Genomic DNA, 22,516 nt, shown 5'->3' on the forward strand with positions numbered 1-22,516 from the left:
ACTTCTATAATAAAGCTATTTATATTTTCCTTTTCAACTGATGCTGACTGAAAAATTTCTCATTTAAAAAATTAAGTTTCTCCAAATCTATTTAATAAGTTGACAGAAGCAAAAGCAATTTACTAATATGTATATGTTGAAAGCCAAAAACAAAAAACACACATCAAAACTAATTCAGCATATATGATCATAATATAAATCAATAAAAATTCAATTAAATATCTCATGCTACATAGGTTATTCTACCTTCCTTTCAAAATATGCAAGCTGACTTTGAAATTGCATTGTTTTACATGCTCTTATCACAAGGACTACCAGGAGACTATTCGCTGTATACTTAGGTAACCACAGTAATTTTTTTTTTTTTTAACAATTTTATGTATTTATTTGAGAAAGAGAGAGAGAGCACAAGCAGGGGGAGCAGCAGAGGGAGAGGGAAAAGCAGACTCCCTGTTGAGCAGGGAGCCCAACGCGGGGCTCGATCCCAGGACCCTGGGATCACGACCTGAGCTGAAGGCAGACACTTAACTGGCTGAGCCACCCAGGTGCCTCCACAGTAATATTTTCATAAGGCTTGCAGCTAAATACTAGTGACTCACTATTAAGATGTATACAGAACCTGAAATGCCCTGCCTTCAACTATGTTAATATAATTATTAAAAATTATATAAAAAGCATGAAATGAGAACCAATAAAACTAGTATACCAGATATATGACATTGCCATCAATTATTCTGAAGCTCCAAAAAAGCAAAATTTCTTAGAGCTAGTCTAAGAATGCAAGTGCTTTTATACTTACAAACAAACAAGCAAACCATATATATATATACATATATGGTATATATGTATATATATATAGTAGAAGATAAAGATAATGAAAAGATGCTCCCTTCTAGTGTAGTAATTTAGAGCACTGAAGTTGAAATTTTTACAGCACTCTAACAAGTAAAAATTCAAAAAATCTGTTCACTAAACATATGTATAAGGTAAAACTAAACATGCATCCTGTCTTATTAAAATGATACATCCATCCCAAATCTCTTTATACAGCCCGACTAATCATTTAAGAATTTCTTTTACAAAATGATTAAAAATATGAAAACACTTAACCTAAAGGAACGTAGCATTTGGTTGTGAAACTATGTTGTGAATTTTATTATAATTGTCATTTTGTTCTTAATGTTGAAAACTGTACCATAGTTTCATAAATCATAGCACTTGTGTTTTATAATAAACATACCTCTATGCAGAAGTATTTTTAATAGCATCTGCCCCATCCCCAGAAATTGTTCATCTTAGTGTTATGTCATTTTAGTCATTAATATCAGAATATTCTTATTCTGATAAAGATTTAATTTTTCACTTACTACTTCAGTAGAAAATATGTGAATAGACTGTATACCCCATTCCATATCTTTTAAAAACCTGAACATTCTTTTAAATATCTGTTTTTAAAAATATTTAGGTAACAAGGGTTACTGTTTTATCATGATTAAATTGGTATTACATTTATGGGTGTAAGTGAAAAAAGTTAACCACTTAATAGTTGTAAAATAATAAAATGCAATATCATAAACCATATTTTACTAAGAAAGTGCACAGTTATATAAGCAGCAGATGATGAGAGCAGTATCATGGAAAATCTGGATATATCTTTATGTATATCCTTCAAAATCACATTCCTTTATACAATTTACAAATTTTAATTTAAATGTCACATATTTTCAGCTAACATTTAAATTAGTTTTTATTGTAATATTTCAATTCTATTATAAACCAAGAAATACTTTCAGAAACTGCCTTGAGGGTAAGAAGAGTTCCTTCTTTCTAGGCTATAATTATATGACATTAAATGACATATTTATTAAATATTATGTTTGAGAAATATACTTTGACGTTGAACATATTCAAATTCAAGACCTATGTTATGACAGAATGAAGATTTATGAGGACAATTTTATAACAGTTGAGAAGATAATGAGAAGACAGTCTTTAAAGACCATGTAATGATAGGAAAACACCTGACCAGAATATTACAGAGCGGCAGATTTGACATTTTACCAAAGGACAGTAATGCTTGATGTTCTATTCCCTGCAGATCTCTGAATCCAGTTAACAGCAAGAGGGAAAAGCAGCAGCAACATTTCAAATGTCCATACTCCGATTTCTAGAAGACACCATGTAGGTAAGAAGAAAATCACATTTTACTTCAAGTGACATAAGTCTTTGAAATGAACGCCCTGCTGTCTTTCAAGACTGAAAGGATATCACAGTGTTGATTTTATATACAAAGTACGATCTGTTCCAGTATACTCTAGTGAAATAATTCACATATGGAGAATAGTTAATTTTGACCTCATGACAAAACCGCCCGTATTTTGAGTAGGTTAACTTGTCACCTTCTTCACAAACCACCTATCAAAAGATATGAAACACAGTATTAAAAAGGCTATTAAGTTTATAGGAGAAATACAATCAATGTACAAATGACTGTATTTATATAAAAAATACATCACTGCTACACATGGACTATCTCACATTGTTTAGCAAATCTAGAGCCTTCCTTATAAGAGAGTCACCATCTCCATTAAACTCTTCAGCTTCCCCTTGAGATTGAGACCAGTATAAAGTGTTTCTGATATTCAAAAAAGATTTTCAAATCCTCAAATACAGAAGACTGTCTCCCTAGTTCAGTATCATTCCTCTGACTTATTATGGAGCTTACTAAGAATGAGAAATGGACGTATTCTTAATATATATTCCAAGTCTTCTCCTTATGTAGAAATGACTCACAATTATCTAGTAAGCAAGTCTTTGAGACTTATCCGGTGCAAACATTTACATTCTCACCTTAATGATGTTCACTAAGATAGCTTAACTAGCTTGAAGGGTTTTCTATACTAAAACATTAAACATTCTTCTAAAACTTAGGAAAGATGTCAGAGAACCAACTTTTAGAGTAAAAGGATGGAGTAGCTTTAAGTCCACACCTGGTTATTACATGAAAGAAGAAATAATTTGATCTTTAAAATGGAGCAGAAAGATAGCCAAGATCAGAATTAAAAGGCTCCAGAGAGCAGGTAGAAACACAGCAGTAATTACAGAATACCTGATGTTAATAAAATTCCATTCTGTCACCAATTAAGCCAAAGATCACAGATATCAAGTACCAAGAGAGAAAATTCAAAATACACACAGCAGAACACAGAATATGTTTATATTACAGGATTAAGGGGTCATGAAGAAAGACAAAGGTGGAAATCATAAAAACTAATTTCTCACCTGCAAGCTGGTCTGTGACAATAAGAGAAAGAGCTTATTATTTAGGAAGAGACAGAAAAAATCTTGGCTGCAACCTGAACAGAACATGCGTGTCAACTCAGAATGGCTGAACTGAAATTCTTCTAAGGTCCTCCAACTCCAACTCTCCCAGGAGTAAAGGCACCCATTCGAGACAACACTAATTACCAGATACACAAACTTCCCTTTCTTTTAGTTGTCAGATATATAATGTACACATTGTAGGCTGAGAAGTAAAAAAGCTTGGTAAAACAGCCAAAATCAATGAAAAATTAAAATACAGCCACATCCTAAAAACCAGAGTAGCTCTGAATACACTAATTTTTGTGGTTGTCAGGGACTGTGATAATTTAGTAAGCAATTTTTCTAGCTATGAATCAAATTATCAGAAAATTCTCAACATAATAATGTAACATTGTAACCAGTTGCTCTTTAAATTATTATAATAAGGTACAATAAAATCATCATTCAAATCAAATTATGCCATCTTTTGTACATAAATGTGGAACACGAACAAGTACGGGCAATGAAAAAGGAACCCAGGTATTGGTAAAATTATTTTTTTTCTGCAAAAATGCCCAAATTTTCTTTTGTACATTGAAAAAATACCTCAAACTACTTTTAATGCACTCCCCCACTGGTTATAACTTTTAATTATATTCTTAGTTAAGTTCTAGAAATAAAGTTTGATGAGTAAAAGTTTTAAAAACTCATTTTTCTCAAAAAGATTTAACTTCTCAACTGGTTACTTACGTGGCCATTTGCAATGTCTAATAAATCTTTAACCCTACAGCCTCTCATGGTTCCCACCTCATTGCAGATAGCATCCTCTACAATTAGGTAATTAGCTTTGTAGGATGTCAGTATTTTATAAATATCCTCAGCAGATCGCTTTGAATAGATTTGATAGATCTGAAAGAATATAATTAAAACAGTAATTTAAAAACATTTAAAACTTGTTATTTGAAACTATACACTGAGCATTTACTATGATTTAGTATTAAGCACTATCTATGGAAAATAAAGATATTCACTAAGACTGGATTCCTGCCCTCAAGAAGCTTATATCCAGTCTACGGCCATACCACCCTGAACGCGCCCGATCTCGTCTGATCTCGGAAGCTAAGCAGGGTCAGGCCTGGTTAGTACTTGGATGGAAGAAGCTTACATTCATAATTCATTCATTGTCCACTGTATATCTTCTTTGGAGAAACATCCATTCAAGTCCTCTGGCCATCTTCCCCCCAGATATATTAAGGTATAATTGACAAACAACATTTTGCAAGTTTAAGGTGTACAATGTATTGATTTGACACACCTAAATGTTGCAAAATGATTACCACCATAATATTAGCTGGTACCTCCATTGTGTCACATAATTATCATTTCTTTTTTTTTTTTTTGATGAGATTTTTTTTTTTTTAAAGATTTTATTTATTTATTCGACAGAGATAGAGACAGCCAGCGAGAGAGGGAACACAAGCAGGGGGAGTGGGAGAGGAAGAAGCAGGCTCACAGCAGAAGAGCCTGATGTGGGGCTCGATCCCATAACGCCGGGATCACGCCCTGAGCCGAAGGCAGACGCTTAACCGCTGTGCTACCCAGGCGCCCCTGAGAACATTTAAGATTTACTCTCTTAGCAACTTTCAGGTACGTAATACAGTATTGTTAACTATAATCACCATATTGTACATTAGATCCCCAGAACTTATTTATCTGATAACTGGAAGTTTGTACACTTAGACCAATATCTCCCCATTCCCCTACCCTCCAGCCCCTGGTAACCATGACTCTACTATTTCTATGTTTCTATGTTTTTGGCTGTTTCTATGAGTTTGGCTTTTTCAGATTCCATATATAAGGGATATCATACAGTTATTTGTCTTTATCTGACTTCTTTCACTAAGCATAATGCCTTCGAGATTCATCCGCATTGCTGCAAATGGGTTTGCTCACTCCCTAATTGGCTTTTCTTTTTATTATTGAGTTATAATAGTTCCTACAATTTTTATTAACATGTACAGAGTATTTTATATTCATTTATATATGAGAGAAAATCAGCAAGGTTAAACATAATTTGACCACTGTCACAAAATACTGAATGAGCAAGAATACTTAAAACTCATGTCTTGGGGTGTGTGGGTGGCTCAGTCGTTTAAGCATCTGCCTTCGGCTTAGGTCAAGATACCAGGGTCCTGGGATTGAGCCCTGCAACATGCTCCCTGCTCAGCAGAGAGCCTGCTTCTCCCTCTCCCTCTGCTGCTCCCCCTGCTTGTGCTCTCTCTTTTTCTCTGTCAAATAAATAAATAAAATCTTTAAAATAAATAGATAAGATAAGATAAGATAAGATAAAATAAAATAAAATAAAATAAAATAAAACTCATGTCTTGATTCCATGGTGTTTTTCATTACAATTCTGCTGACCTTATTAGATAGTAAGTTCTGGATCTTATTAAATAATAAGGTTTTTCAGTTTTTCTGAAATGCTAACATTGGACAAGCTCTTGCTACCCTTCAGAAAATAATAAAATCACAAATGTTAAGCCCAAAGTACCACATACCATATGTCCTAAGAATACTGAGATTTGAAATCTAGATTGGACAACATCCCCACCTCTTTGATACTCAGCAGCCTCCCACTGCATGTTATGGTTGCTATCTATCCAGCACCTTGAGGTCCAATGTTCACTAATATGAGAGAGATACTCACCTGAATATTCTGTGCTACACAGAATGCTAATAAACCAAGAGGAAGTGTCTCCCTCATTTTATTTTTTTTATTAATAATGATTTTTTATTATATTATGTTAGTTCATTTTATTTTTAAATACATTTCAATGGAAATAGTTTTGTCCAGCCTATATCTATTTATTGTTTTTCACATATATTTTTATTTATTTTTAAATTTTGAGAAACTTTAACATACTCACGGGGCATTAAAAAAACCACCTCTTTGCAATGGCAATAACATTACTAATAGATAGGGTTTCTTAATCTTAGCACTACTGACATTTTGGGCTACATAATTCTTTGCTGGGACAGAGAAAGACTGTTCAGTATATTGTTGGGATGTCCAGCAGTATTCCTGGTCCCTACCCACTAACCGCCTGGGGAATTTCTCCTATAGTTGTGACAATCAAAATGTCTCCAGACATTGCATAATAGTCCCAGGTTTGAGAATCACTGGCCTAGGAGATTATACAAAGATTAGTCACATATCATGAATTATAGATAGTATCTAATTCAAATTATATGGTCTCATTTATAGAGTTCAATCTGAATTTTAGTGTAACAACAAATTTATTCAGCACTTGCTATGTACTAGACACCACAGAAAAAGATAACGTTTTGAAAAAAAAAACATGGTTCCTATTCTCATAGTCCAGTCACATAAAACATAAAACTCTAAAATGTTTAAATTTAATTAGAACCTAATTAAAAGTTTAACCTAATTATAAATGATTCTGAAATTCTATATTAGGAAAAGACTAATCATAAGACAACAAAGAAATCCACAAAACATAAAGTTCAGGGATATGCTATATACATTCTGTCTTGGCGACTCTACCCTTTCAAAGTACAGCAAATAGTAGTCAAAGGCAGCTGTTGTCTCTCAGGTAAATCACTGCCAGGCAGGCATCTCTTCATCTCTGACCTCTCCCTGCTTCAATCTGTTTTCTGCTCTGACCATAATTAACTCTCTAAAACAGATCTAAGCATTCCATTCCCAGGCTTATTAAAGGTCTTTGATAACTCCCAAATGCCTCCAAGGGTTAGTCTAAATTCCTCAGCATGACAGTCCATGTCCTTTAGAATTTGGTCTCATTTTATTTTCTAGTTTCATGGCTATACAAATTTCATAGCTCATGTTACTTTTTCAGCCTGGAATTATATGCATTCTTTTTCCAAACAAGTTTCTACTAGTCCTTCAAAGCCCAGATCAATGGAATGCCCTTTATGAAGATTTGGGATTTTTGTATGCAGACCTGATTGTTTCTGCTTGTGAGCTCCTCTTTGTACTTTCCATGTTTCTATGTATGTGTGTGTGTGTGTGTGTGTGTGTGTGTACGCACACATACAATTTAATTAGTAATTAAGAACATAATAATAACTTATATTTAAGGTTTACTATGTTTCAAGCATTGTGCATTATCTCTAATTCTCACAACTAGGAGGTAAGAACTTCTGAGATTCAGATTCAGAAACTTCTCAAAATTAAAGAAATCGTAGACGACACAGATAAAAGGAAAGATATTCTATTCTCATGGATTAGAAGAATTAATATTGTTAAAATGTCCATACTACCTAAAGCAATCTACAGATTCAATGCAATCCCTATCAAAATTCCAATGGCATTTTTCACAGAAATAGAGCTAACAATCCTATGCACAGAAGACCCTGAATAATCAGAGCAATCTTGAGAAAGAACAAAGCTGGGGGAATTATGCTCTCTAATTGCAAACCATATTACAAAGCTACAGTAACCCAAACAGTATGGTATTGGGATACACAGACACACAGATCAATGGAACAAAATAGCCCAGAAATAAAACCCACAGATATATGGCCAATTAATTTACAACAAAGGAGTCAAAAAAATACAATTGGAAAAGGACAATCTCTTCAATAAACAATGCAGGGAAAACTGCAAAGCCACATGCAAAAAGAATGAAACTGATACACTATCATACACAATACACAAAAATTATTAACTCAAATGGATTAAAGACTTGAATGTAAGACCTGAAACCATAACAAGCAAACAGTGGTAAGCTCTTTTTTTTTTTTTTTTTAAGATTTATTTATTTGAGAGAGAAAGAGAGAGCATAGGGAGGGGCAGAAGTAGAGGGAGAGAGAGAATCCTCAAGGAGATCCCCCACTGAGCACAGAGCCCAATGCAGGGCTTGATCCCAGGACTCTGAGATCATGAATGAGTGAACAGATAAAGAAAATGTGGTATATATGTGTGCGTGTATTTATAAATAGGAAATTATGCAGCCACAAAAAAGAATAAAATCTTGCCATTTACAACAGTGTGGATGGACCTTGAGGATATTATGCTAAGTGAAATAATTCAGACAGAGAAAGACAAATACTGTATGATCTCATTTATATGTGGAATCTAAAAAACAAAACCAAAAAACCCCAAGCCTACAGATACAGAGAACAGATTGGTGGCTGCAGAGGTAAGGGGTGGGAGGTGGGTAAAATGGGTAAAGGGAGTCAAAGGGTACAAATGTCCAGTTACAAAATAAATGTAGAACATAGCAACTACAGTTAATAACACTGCACTGCACATTTAAAAGTTGCCAAGAGTATATCTTAAAAGTTCTCATTACAAGAAAAAAAATTTTATAGCTACGTATGGTGATGGATGTTAACTAGACTTATTGTGGTAACCATTCTGTAGTATATATAAATACCAAATCATTACATTGTACACATAAAGCTAAAATAATGTTACATGTCAATTATACCTCCATTTAAAAAAAAAGGCATTGTGGAAATGCAAAAACTAAATAAATAAAATAAGAGGGGCCTGGCTGGCTCAGTCAGTACAGCATGTGACTCTTCATCTTGGGCTGTAAATCAGAGCCCCATGTTGGTGTACAGATTAGAAGTGTCAGATCACTATACTGTACACCTGAAACTAATGTTACACCGTATGTTAATTAACTGGAATTTAAATAAAAAAGTTTTTTTAAATCTTAAAAAAAAAAAAGAAAGAAAGAAACTTGTTCAAAGTCACAGAGCTAGTACATGGCAGAAGTAGCATCTGAGTCCAGGTATTCTAATTCCAGAGTCTGCATTCTTAGAGTCTAAATTTTATATTGCTTTACTACTCCTTAGCTTAGAGCATGATTAAAAACCATATGAAATTCTCTCCAACTGAAAAACAGAGTATTTGGAATTCAGGTTCAGTTAGTCACTGCTTTCAGATATGAAGTTACCATTTATATCCAGACTAAACGTTCACAATAATATATTCTCTAAACAGTAAGTAATTAGATCATTCTAATGTTATACTAAGTTATTAGTAACAGCCATACTGAAAAATAAACCACAGTGAGATAGAATTTGAGCTTGGAAATACAAAATGTATCAAGATAGTAACTGACAGCCTTCCTTCCTTCAATAATCTGATTGAGAACAATGACATTTTCCAAATAGGACACATCAGTTCCCTTGAAACTTTGTGGAAAATTAAACGTTTCTCCTAAAAACATCAATACTATTCAAAAAAGAAAGAATTCAGTATTTTAATTTTGGCTCTCCTCTCGCTTAAACATACTACACAGCTTTTTAAAAACTAAAGTTAATTAACTCTTTCTAAAACTGTTTGGATTTCCTAGCTAACGAGGAACATATACAACATTATAGAGCTACCCTAAAATAAAGAGCAGTGTTAAAAAGATCCAAACCTGTAATCTAAAATGCCTTACGTTTTCATTTCTCTTGAGAAGATCATCATCATTGTAAAGAGGCAAGCTGGTCACCATCCATCCAGTGCATAATTTAATCGCGCCCATTAACTGTGGACTCCCCGCAAACACAGCTGCGACTGGAGCTTGCCTTCTGTAAAGAGGCACACAGATTTACACACTGAGAAGGTACGTATATTATTTAGATCACTGATTTATACTAACTCTGAAATAGCAGGCAACTCAACAAAGTATTGTGTACTTGGGTTTCAGTGTCAGCTTTCACCTCATTTACAAATTCATTCAAAAAAACTGAGCACTTACTATGTGCCAGGAACTATTCTAAATGCTGAAAATACAGAAATTTTTTGAAAGCAGGGGTGGAGACAAGGTCCCTGCTTTTGAGAGAGACTGGAGGGGGGACAATAAACATATAGGCCAGGTGGTAATAATACTATTAAAAAATGATGCAGGGTATGTGTAATGACAGGAATTTACTACCTTATATAGTGTGGTCAATTCAATGGTGGTAATGTGAATTCTCAAATGTATCCTTCTGCAAATATTAACCACCACAACCCAACTTCTTCCCATTCCATCCATCCTCCTGCTTCTTCCCTACCTCTACCATGTACCTGTCTTCAGATAACACATGTATTTCTTCTCCACTATGAACCATGATCCAAAGTCCCAGACAGATGCCACTTATAAAACTAGGAAACCTAAAAGCAGATCCTGAAGGATTGCTCCAATGTCTTTACTTATTTAATCACTTCTTGGATTCAACATTCACCTACAACAAGCTAGGGGCAATGCCAAGCTCCAGAAATAAAAGGCGGCACACAGCCACTGTCCTCAGGGTACATCCAGTAATGGGGAAACAAACATGAAACAGGATAATTACACCACAGTAATACATATGTCCGATTGCCTGATGCACAATGATGAATGATCAGGCCCCTGTGCTGATTTTGAAAATATTGTGATAAGTCACACACCCAGACTGAATTTCCTCTTTTGTTAATAATAACGCAAAGCTATATAGTAAGTGTTCCACAATGGTAAATACAATTCACGAAAAATATTAATGGGCAATAGTTAAGGATGATCAAAAGAAAACAATTTTTAGATATACTAAGGGTGTATTTACAGTAACAAGACCTTATAATAAGACCAATTCTCGTTTTTATAAACCTATTCCTCATTCTAGAAACGTTTTTGTCTCCTCCCCATATTTTCCTATTTTTGATAGTGTTTCATTCCTTTTTCATGTTTTAGTTTCTTCTTCTATGTCTTAAATAATTTTCAATGTAGTTATTTCATAGTGTCTATCCACAGGGTAGACTAGCTGCAAACCAGCTACAATGATTCTTCTCCTATACCTATGCTCTTGGAGCAAAAGTTGGTCTTGGTCATGTGACCTCCTTTGCCCAAAAGAACAACATCAAGTGAGCAGAGACTTTAAAAATGCTTGACATTGACATCTGTGCTCTCTTGCTGCTCTTGGGAACTCTACAACCACTACCTCGTGAATGAGCCCAGGCTACCTGGCTGTATGATGAGAGGCCCATGGCCAAGTCAATTCCATCCCCTCAGCTGATACCTTTAGACATGTGAGAGGCCATGCAGACTACCCAGTCCCAGATCAGCTGGTCCAGACCAGAAGAATCCTCCCCACTGCCCGGACTCACCTGACTGTCAAAGTAGTACACAATAACAAATGTTTATCATCTGTAGCCACTAAACTTTGTGGTAGTCCATTATGCATCAAAAACTGACATAAACAAATTTTATTACCAGAAATTGCTAGAGGTCTAGGGCATCTTGCTGGTGCAGTCAGAAGAGCACGCAACTGTTGATCTCAGGGTCTCAGTGGGTGTAGAGATTACTCAAGTAAACAAATAAACTAAAAAAAACTGCTAGAGGGGCGCCTGGGTGGCTCAATCGTTAAGCAGCTGCCTTTGGCTCAGGGCGTGATCCCAGGGTCCTGGGATCGAGCCCCGCATCGGGCTCCCTGCTCTGCTGGGAGCCTGCTTCTTCCCCTCCCACTTCCCCTGCTTGTGTTCCCTCTCTTGCTCTCTATCAAGTAAATAAATAAATAAAATCTTAAAAAAAAAAAAAAGTGCTAGAGGTCTGATTCTGCTGTTTATCTCAAACGACAGCTGATTCTTACTGTGTTGGACTGTTCCCTCATGTGTTTTGTAATTTTAGAGTAAAACCTGTGTAGCCTGGGTTGAGAACGCATCAGTTACTCCAAACCACCCCAGGACCACTTTTTATGATGATTTCTTGACTGGGGGTTTCCTGGATTAAACAAGTGTAATTTCAAACTGCAAACCCATGTGAATTCAGACCCACTGCCACAAATTCAGAGGAGAGACGTTTTTTGACCAAAAGCTGAAGCCAAGGAAGACATGTTTTCTTACCATCTTCTTTTAGCACTCCTATGGGTAATTTGTTAGTCTATCCTTTCACTGATACTGTAGCCCTCTGAGGGTCCCTTAGTTATAGGCATGTATTGGGACAGGGAAAAAGGAGTCTCAATTATAATTCCCTGTATCCATTGGCCCAAGACCACATCTTTTGTCCTGTGTGGGCATTAAAATATGCATGGGTATTAAAATTAAAATTTTAAATTCTGGTAAACTTGGTTACCAAGACTAGCAATCTATCATTCATCCACCTCCAACCCAGGGGAAAAGTCATCTTGACTATTTAAAGGAGTATTTGTTCATTTATATTTCACATTTCTAGGTGTTTGATGGCAAGAGTCTCAAATTTCAAACTTCTCAATGCTATATTTTCTTCCTTTTTAAAGTTTTTTATTTATTTAAGTAATCTCTACGCCCAACATGGGGCTTGTACTCACGACCTAGAGATCAAGATTTGCATGCTCTTCTGAGTCAGCCAGGTGCCCCTCAATGCTATATTTTCAATGGAGAGTTCAATTAGAAAATTCGCATTGTACATCAATAAAAAACTAAATATCCCTAAAAGCACGGACGTAAAATTCTGAGTTTTATGAGAATTTGGAAAAGCATTAATTTATTATTTCCCCTGAATCAATTAGATAGCATGCAACAATTAATTAACAGTTTAACAACAATCTTAAAAGCAGTTCAATTCTTACTTTATCCAGGTCATAAGTTCCACTGTATCTGGGTCATAAAATTCCTGTAGTTCCATTAATTCTGTCATTAATCTTGGAAAAAACTAAAATGCAAAACAAAATTTCCAAAATGTGTAAGTATCCACAAAGTTTAAAACTGTTACAGAGTATTTCAAAAGACTAAGAGACTAACATAAGACAAACAATATTGAAACATTGCTCTCATGGGAAAAATGTCATGGATCTTTTTACTTTCTTTCAGTGCTGCTCATCCTCCTCAGTACAAATAATCTATTTTAGGGGCACCTGGGTGGCTCAGTTAAGTATCTGCCTTGGCTCAGGTCATGATCTCAGGGTCCTGGGATCAAGCCCCACATTGGGCTCCCTGCTTAGTGAGGACTCTGCTTCTCTCCCTCCCTCTCCTCTGCCCTGCCCCCCACTCATGCTCATTTGCTCTCTCTCAAATAAATTCTTAAAAATAATCTATTTTATGTTTAATTTACTGCTTAGACTCAATAAATAGTTTTATCATTACCAATCATCAGTTGTATCTTTCATGCACACAGAATTAATTAATTTCCAAACAATTCACAGGTTTATTGGCAATTAGCTTCATGTTACATTACAATAAACTAAAGGATTTATAATATTTTTTAAATATTTACATTTTGGAGTTGCCAAAATACTTTTTAAAAAAAATTCCAGTGTAGTTAACATACTGTATTGTATTCATTTCAGGTGTACAATATAGTGATTCAACAACTCCATATATTACTCAGTGCTCATCGAGATAAGTGTGTTCTTAATCCCCTACACCTATTTCAACCATTCCTCCACCCACCTCCTCTCGGGTAACTATTTTTTGTTCTCTATAGTTAAGAGTCTGGGTTTTTTTGGTTTGGTTGGTTTTTTTTGGGGGGGGGGGTTTCTCTCTCTTTTCTTTTTCCTTTGTTTTTTTCTAAATTCCACATACGAATGAAATCATATGGTATTTGTCTTTCTCTGACAAACTTATTTCACTTAGCATTACACTCTCTAGATCCACCCATGTTGTGGAAAATGGCATGATTCCATTCTTTTTTATGGCTAAATAATATTCCACTGTGTGTGTATGTATATACAGAAATACGGATGTATTTTATCCATTCATCTACTGATGGACACTTGGGCTGTTTCCATAATTTGGCTATTGTAAACAATGCTTTAATAAACATAGGAGTGCATGTATCCCTTTTAATTAGTGTTTTTGTATTCTTTGGGTAAATACCCAGTAGGTATTGCTGGATCATAAGGTAGTTCCATTTTTAATTTTTTGAGAGACCTCCATACTGTCTTCCACAGTGTCTGCACCAGTTTGCATTTCTTTCTTAAGATTTTATTTATTTATTTGACAGAGAGAGACAAAGAGCACAAGCAGGGGGAACAGCAGGCAGAGGGAGAGGGAGAAGCAGGCTCCCCACCGAGCAGGGAGCCCAATGCAGGACTCAATCCCAGGACCCTGGGATCATGACCTGAGCCGAAGGCAGATGCTCAACTAACTGAGCCACCTGGGCGCCCCATCAGTTTGCATTTCTACCAACAGTGCACAAGGGATTCTATTTCTCCACATCCTTGCCAACACATGTTGTTTCTTGTGCTTTTGAGTTTAGCTCTTCTGACAGGTGTGAGATGATATGTCATTATGGTTTTGATTTGCATTTCCCTGATGATGAGTGATGTTGAGCATCTTTTCATGTGTCTGTTGGCCATCTGTACGCCTTCTTTGGAGAATTATGTCCTCTGCCTATTTTTAGTTTTTAAAGATTTATTTTTTTAGAGAGTGAGTGAGTGAGAGAGCACAGCAGAGGAGGGGCAGAGGGAGAGAGAGAATCTCAAGCCGACTCCCTGCTGAGCTTGGAGCCCAAAACAGACTCAATCCCAGGACCCCAAAATCATGACCTGAGCTGAAATCAAGAGTCAGAGGCTTAACTGACTGACCCCAGTTCTTTATATATTTTGGATACTAACCCCTTATCAGATATATCATTTGCAAACATCTTCTCCCATTCAGTAGGCTTTTTGTTTTGTTGACTTTCTTTTGCTGTTCAGAGCTTTTTATTTTGATGTAGTCCCAATAGTTTATTTTTGCTTTTGTTTCCCTTGTCTCAGGAGACCTATCTAGAAAGATGTTGCTATAGCCGATGTCAGAGAAATTACTGCCTGTGTTCTCTTCTAGGATTTTTATGATTTCAGGTCTCACATTTAGGCCCTTAATCCATTTTGTGTTTATTTTGTGTATAGTGTAAGAAAGTGCTCCACATTCATTCTTTCAGCTGTCCAGTTTTCCCAACATCATTTGTCGAAGAGACTTTTTCCCATTGCATATTCTTACCTCCTCTGTTGAAGATTGACCATATAACTTATAATTGTGGATTTATTTTTGGACTTTCTATTCTGTTCCATTGATCTATGTGTCTATTTTTGTGCCAGTGCCATACTGTTTTGATTACTACAGCTTTGTAATACAACTTGAAGTCTGGAATTGTAAGAGGTCCAGTTTTGTTTTTCAAGATTGTTTTGGCTATTTAGGGTCTTTTGCAGTTCCATACAAACTTTAGGATCGTTGGTTCTAATTCTGTTGGTATTTTGGAAAAACGCTGTTGGTATTTTGATAGAGATTGCATTAAAGGTGTAGATTGTTTTGGGTAGTATAAAATTTTAACAATATTTGTTCTTCCAATCCATGAGCATGGAATGTCTTTCCATTTCTTTGCGTCATCTTTAATTTCTTTCATCACTGTTTTATAGTTTTCAGAGTACAGGTCTTTCACCTCTTTGATTGGGTTTATTCCTAGGTATATTATTATTTTTGATGTAATTGTACATGGGATGGTTTTCTTAATTTCTCTTTCTGATCCTTCATTCATTATTGTTTAGAAATGCAATGGATTTCTGTATAGGAATTTGGTATTCTGTGATCTTACTGAATTCATTTATCAGTTCTAGTAGTTTTTTGTTTAAGATTTTATTTATTTATTAGAGAGAGAGAGAGACAACGAGCATGCAGTGGGAGGTGAAGGGGTGGGGGGAAGGAAAGCAGACTCCCTGCTGAGCATGGAGCCATACACAGGGCTCAATCCCAGGACCCTGGGATTATGACCTGAGTGGAAGGCAGACGCTTAACTGACTGAGTCACCCAGGTGCCCTGGTTCTAGTAGTTTTTTGGTGAAGTTTTTGGGGTTTTCTATATATTGTATCATGTCATCTACAAACAGTGAAAATTTTACTTCTTCCTTACCAATTTGGATGCTTTTTATTCCTTTCTCTGGTCTGACTGCTATGGCTAGGGCTTCCAACTTCCAGGACTATGTTGAATAAAAGTGGAGAGAGTGGACATCCTTGTCTTGTTTCTGATCTTAGAGGAAAACCTCTCAGTTTTTCCACCATTGAGTATGATGTTAGCTGTGGGTTTTTCATGCCAAAATACTTTTTAGTATCACCTATTTATTCAGTAATTTCCTTTGACAATTATAAACTGAATTTTAATAGCATTAGACTATGTGCATCACATGGCATTCTAAAAATGTTTTAGTTCTTCTTTTATGTTCCTACTGATAAAAACTTAAGCAAACTAAAGATATCACACTTTATGTTGTTAGAATAGTGTCTCAATAAAAATATGCTACACAGATGTAAATTTATCACTACCTTGAAGATAAAGTACATTTTAATAATATAAAAATCTGATTTTCTTACCTCTTTCCATAAGCTGAGACCTATTATAGTGGGAACAGCCATACTCAGAATAAGAGCCTAAAACATTGAAAGAAAAATGATTATGGATAAATACATTTAAAATGTACTTGAGGTCTTAGATGTTGACTCTATGACCGATCACAGATTCTTACAGTTATAAAAATTTGTCAGAAAGTCAGTGTGGAACCTAGTTCAAATAGTGAGAATAGTGAACACTAATGAATTTAAGACATATTAAGCTGGAGATAAAGTGAGACATATATATTTTACTATATAAAAAGGTAACATTTGTAGTATATTTCAAATAACAAATCAATATTTGACAATTCTGCCAGGAATTTAAGAGTTTACAAAGGACACTGAACTGTGCCACCTAAAAGCTAACAACAAAAAGACAATGAATTAACACAGGAAAAATAGCCAGTATCTATCAATATACAAGTATGCTAAAATAAGAACATATAAATTCCTCTGGAAAAAGACTGGCAAAACACAACATGACTACTACTAAAGATAATTATTCATCGCCTCCCTGTCAAACCTGTTCTTCTTACTGTCCCATGTCTGCTGATGACCCCACAATCCATAGTCACACAAACTAGAGACCTAGGAAATATCTATGATTTCTCCTTCTTCTTTATTCTCCATATTTAATGAAGCACCAAGTCTTATTAACCTTCTTTTCTTACTATTTTTTTCACTCCAGTATAGCACAGTATTAAATAAATGGGCTCTGGAGTCAGAAAAACCTGGGCGTAAATCATGGTTTCCACATTTGTAAGCGATGTGATCTCAGGCAAGTTATTTAACCAGTTTAAGCCTTAGTTTCTCCAACTACAAAATACAGATAATAAAACTTAGCCATTAGGGTCCTTGTAAGCACTGAGTAGCACAAGAAATATTTTATAAACAGTACCTGACATGTGATGAACATTCAATATATTGAAGCTTTTATCACTTCCATCCACCATGGCCAGTACCTGCATAACAGCCTCCTTCTTGGCCCGAGTTTGAAACCCTTATGCCTATCCTTCAAAGAACTATAAGCATGAACTGAGAGAAAATGCAAGTCTGACTCTCTCATGCCCTTGCATAAACACTTCAATGCCTTTCTACTGCCTATAAGATAAGACCACAAGTATCAGAGCATCATACTCAAAGACCTCCACAACCTCACTCTTCTGGACTTCTCCAGACTCATTTCTTGACCACCCCCACCTCACATTTTATGTGCCAAGGAAACGAAATAGATCATGCTTTTTCTCTGCCTCTGCTTTTACTCCCTTTGATTACAACATGTTCTTTGACTCTCTGTGTTTATTCCTTCTACCATGAATGCCCTTTCTTTCCCTTTCATTTGAGTAATAAGTCATCATCTTTCAAATCTCAGATCGAAAAGTCTTTGAATCCCTAACAAAATTGAATTAAGTACCCCTTCTCTGTGTTCCAATAGCACCCCATCAGTATTTATTATTCGTTTTTATGAATGGGAGACTATAATCTACCTGATGAAATTAATTTGTATTGTAAGCACATTGCACATAACAGGCACAGTGAAAACGTTCTATTCACATTGAAAACATACAATAGTTCTAAGTCACACCAAGAATGATACTATAAAAAGTAATTCTTGATAGCATCTAACATTATTGATTCACTTGTATTTTTACCTTATTTTACCTGTCTGCATTTAAATGCATTACCTTTATAATCAGAAATTATATAAAAAAAAAGTTTTTCACAGGATCTCTTCTTTACCTGCAAGTCATAATATGATTTATTTATGCTATTTCAATTGTATTCAATGTGGTTTCCATTTATATAATTAAGACAAACAAGTACTCAACCCAAAATAACAATGACTCACCAGTAATACCGGGTGTACGGTTCGTAATCGAAGCCACTTGAAAAGTGTCATCCAAAGTTCAGGAGAACATACACCAAATGCTGCTAACATGCATACATACGGAGTCCAGAGGTATTTCAAACTAGAAAAGACAAGAGGAGTCACATATGAAATATTCTATGAACATCATTACTATCTCATTTCTCTTTTTTTTTTTTTTTTTAGAGATTTTAATTTTTTTAAGCAATCTCTACACCCAACTAGGGGCTCAAACTCACACTCCCCCAAGATCAAGAGCCACACACTCCACCAACTGAGCCAGCCACGTGCCCCTGATTTCTCTTTTCTGAGTTCTTGCCTACTACCCATGAAAATACCACAATGTTAAGGGCAAATGAAAATCTTAGCCTCTAATTTTCAGCAACAAATTGTTATTCATTTCTTAAATAATCAAGAAGACACACAGGTTACTAAAATGAGAATGAAATAAGAACACTGATATAGATGAGGGTGTAGTAAAATTGTACTCTTGGAGAGAATATAAACTACTATACTTTTTCAGAAGGTGATTTGGCAGAACCTATAAAAATTTTAAATACCCCAAGACACTCCCATTTCTAGTAAGCTAGCCTACAGACATACTAGCATAAGTGTATAAAGATATAAATACAAAGGTTTTAACTGCAGTATGTTGTTTTAATAGCAAAAGAATTAGAAACCTGGCTGTCCTTCAGTAGGTATTAAATAATTATATAAAACAGAAAAGCAAAATGCCAAATTTCAGGAACTATATACTGTTACCCTAGTTTTTTGGTGATTTAAAAAAAAATGTAGGGGTACCTGGCTGGCTCAGTCAGTGGGATGTGAGGCTCTTGATCTCTTTTAAGTTTGAGCCCCACACTGGGTGTAGAGATTACTTAAAAATACATCTTTAGGGGTGCCTGGGTGGCACAGTTCCTTAAGCATCTGGTTAAGCGTCCAACTCTTGGTTTCGGCTTGGGCTGTGATCTCAGGGTGGTGAGGCTAAGCCCTGTATCAGGCTCCACTCAGTGGGGTGTCTACTTGAGATTCTCTCTCCTTCTGTCCCTCCCACTCATGCTCACACACTCTCTCTCTCAAATACATCTTTAAAAAATAAAAATAAATTAAATCAATAAATCTCTAAAAAAATGAATACTAACTTGGACTTTGAGAGAAGTAGTGGATGTATATAGAATACATGTTGCTAAGACAAAGGAACTGCATTAGTTTTCTCTGGTCAACTAGTATCTCCTCCTAACTTCTTCATGCCTGCTATTCTTCAAGTCAGCCAGAATCAAAACTAGAGTCTGCTTTATAACTCCAAGAGACACCATTTACACTGAATTATATACATATAACATTTCTTGGAACATCAACTTCCTGTTCTAGAGATTAGACCATTATGTCCAGTCCACTGATTTCTCTGTATTCATATCATTTTATTGCAATAGCTGCTAATTATCATCTCTATCTTTTAAGTTAGTTTGTTGGTTTTTTTTTTAGTATTCTCTACACCCAACGTGGGGCTCGAACTTGTGACCCTGAGGTCAAGATTTACATATTCTTCTGACTGAGCCGACCAGGCACCCTAACATCTCTACCTTTAGACTCTCCTCCAACCAAAGGCCAAATGAATCTTCTTTAAACACAATCACAAGACACCTTCTGTCCAAAAAATCTTTAATGGTTCCCCAGAATCTACTGAAATAAATGCAAATTCATCTAAATGGTTTTCAGGGCCCTCAAAAAATATGGTCTTGATTCCTCTTTTCAGTTTTTCTCCTATGACTTCCCTCAATATGATTAGTGTTCTAGCCAGAGTCTGCAGAACAACCTGTGTTTCCATCCCATAATGCACCTCAGTCTCTCCCTCCTGACACAAGCCCGCCCCTCCCTAGTGCTGCCTTAGACTCTGATTCCCTTTATAGGTGGACTCCCTGAAGTCCACACTTAACTCTCTGCCTTCTACTCCCTGATCAGGTACCCTTTAAAAACTCCTCTTCTGACTTCTGAGTTGCAACTCTTCCTAGAGTCCCTCCACCACAGTCCCTACTGCTACTTATTCAGTTTCCAATTCCCAAATATTTTAGTTTTGGCCCTTTCCTCCATCTCCATTGCTACTCACTTCTAGATTCTATTACAATTCTTAACTGGCTTATCTTCCTTTAATCTTGTTTTTCTCAAACCTTTCTCAATCATTGCTGCCAGAGAGATATCATTAAAAAGCAAATCTGATATCAAATTTCTACATAAACACCTCATCTGGTCCCTGCTTATTCTTCCAGACATATATTTTTTTAAGACTTTATTTATTTGAGGGGCGCCTGGGTGGCACAGTCGTTAAGCGTCTGCCTTCGGCTTAGGGCGTGATCCCGGCGTTCTGGGATAGAGCCCCATCAGGCTTCTCTACTAGAGTCTGCTTCTTCCTCTCCCACATCCCCTGCTTGTGTTCCCTCTCTCACTGGCTGGCTCTCTCTCTGTCAAATAAATAAATAAAATCTTAAAAAAAAAAAAAAGACTTTATTTATTTGAGAGAGAGACAGCATGAATGGGGGTGGGGGAGGGGCAGAGGGAGAGGGAGAAGCAGACTCCCCACTGAGCAGAGAGCCCGATGTGGGGCTCGATCCCAGGACCCTGAGATCATGACATGAGCCAAAAGCACACATGTGACTGACTGAGCCACCCAGGCGCCCCCAGACATACTTCTCATGCTGACCTCACATTCATCTCATACTATTAGTTCCCGAAGAATATTTATTCTGTCTAGATTATTACTTAGACACACACACACACACACACAGAGGCACATGAGAAAATGGACAGCCTGGCCAATCCCTACTTATCTCCAAAGGCTGTCGCCCCATTTAGGAAATCTTCCTTAAACTGACTTCCTCTACCCACTCTCTACAACTGAGTTAGTACCTCTCCTCTGAGTGACCAAAGAACCCTTTGTATACCTTTCTCATAGTACTTTACTTGGTTTACTTACCTAGGATAGGAACTCTTTGAAAAGAAAGAGTAGATTTTATATTTCTTTACTCCCTACTCTCTACCTAGTAGAGTGCCTGGCACCCTCTGGATGACTTTGCATCTTATTTGCATGAATAGGTGATTTACAGTATTATAAGCCTAGTGAGTAAATTAAAGAAGGATGAATAATAGAATAATATAGATTACATGTTCAGAAAAAGGATTTTGAATTTAAAATAGTAAATCTAACAATGAAGAATGGTGGCAGTAACAGAAAGTTTTTCTGCAGAGAGAAATAAAACTGAGAGAGTACAAATGAAAAAAAAAAAGGCAAACCATGCACCAAAATTCTAGTACTACAAGGCAACGCAATGAGAATCAAAATGTGAATCACTTAGAATATTCATGGCTTAATACATTTCTTCATCCCACTTATTAGGCATTATGGAATGCTAACTATTAGAGTGAACCACCATTCTTGCTTCATGTTTCAATAAAGAGATTCCCACTAGTCATGGTTTTGGCAGTCTGATAAAGTCTATAGATGTCTTATAAGAAAATGTTTGTAAATGCATAAAATACAGAGGCCTACAAAGGAAACCAATTATATTGAAACACTGATATAAAAAAAAAATAAATTCCTATACAGCATTATTTGTACTTCTTAATACATTAAATGCAGGTCTAATAAGAACTGTAACTTTGAAGTTGTGATGTGTATGAATAGTATTTCAAAATAAAAAATTAATAAGAAAATAGCTAAGCCTTCTGTTGGGGAAAACACCATGGGTGCTGCTATAATGACTGATTCAGTATCTATATTCATAATTAACGGAAATTTAACTTGAGAAATCTTATACTAGGATCAATACTCTTCATCTCTCCCTACTTCCCCTCCTATCCCTCCACCTCAGAACCTTAATGGCTCCTCCTTGCAGCAGTGATTTATCTGATTTGTGTGCAAGAGAAAGAATTGAGCATATCCAGCTCAAACATTTCTAGGCTTCCACATTTTGTATCTTCCTTTTGCAAGGTGGGTATAGATAGGTGCATAAACTTACCAAGGCTCTGCCCATTCAAAAGGGATGGCCTGAAGTTTGAGGACTAAGCTCA

The 22,516-nt window shown here is 35.9% G+C and overlaps 1 protein-coding gene across 3 annotated transcripts in view; it reads right to left on the reverse strand.

The window, feature by feature from the left end:
- Positions 1 to 342: 342 nt before the first annotated feature.
- DPY19L4 (dpy-19 like 4) overlaps positions 343 to 22,516 on the reverse strand; it is a 56,232-nt gene continuing 34,058 nt past the window's right edge. For 2 of the 3 annotated variants that reach the window (XM_087864721.1, XM_087864722.1), the window contains 6 exons: positions 18,434 to 18,554; positions 16,567 to 16,623; positions 12,853 to 12,935; positions 9,723 to 9,876; positions 4,054 to 4,212; positions 343 to 2,415 (listed from right to left, as the gene is read on the reverse strand). In XM_087864721.1, coding sequence (XP_087720847.1) covers positions 2,251 to 2,415; positions 4,054 to 4,212; positions 9,723 to 9,876; positions 12,853 to 12,935; positions 16,567 to 16,623; positions 18,434 to 18,554 — 739 coding nt within the window. In that variant the 3' untranslated portion in view covers positions 343 to 2,250. The remainder of the gene's footprint in view (positions 2,416 to 4,053; positions 4,213 to 9,722; positions 9,877 to 12,852; positions 12,936 to 16,566; positions 16,624 to 18,433; positions 18,555 to 22,516) is intronic. The other variant, XM_045805933.2, reaches the window with a different exon arrangement.

Source organism: Ursus americanus, chromosome 9 (assembly GCF_024610735.1).
Source record: "Ursus americanus isolate L20-20 chromosome 9, mUrsAme1.1.p, whole genome shotgun sequence".
NCBI lineage: Eukaryota > Metazoa > Chordata > Mammalia > Carnivora > Ursidae > Ursus > Ursus americanus.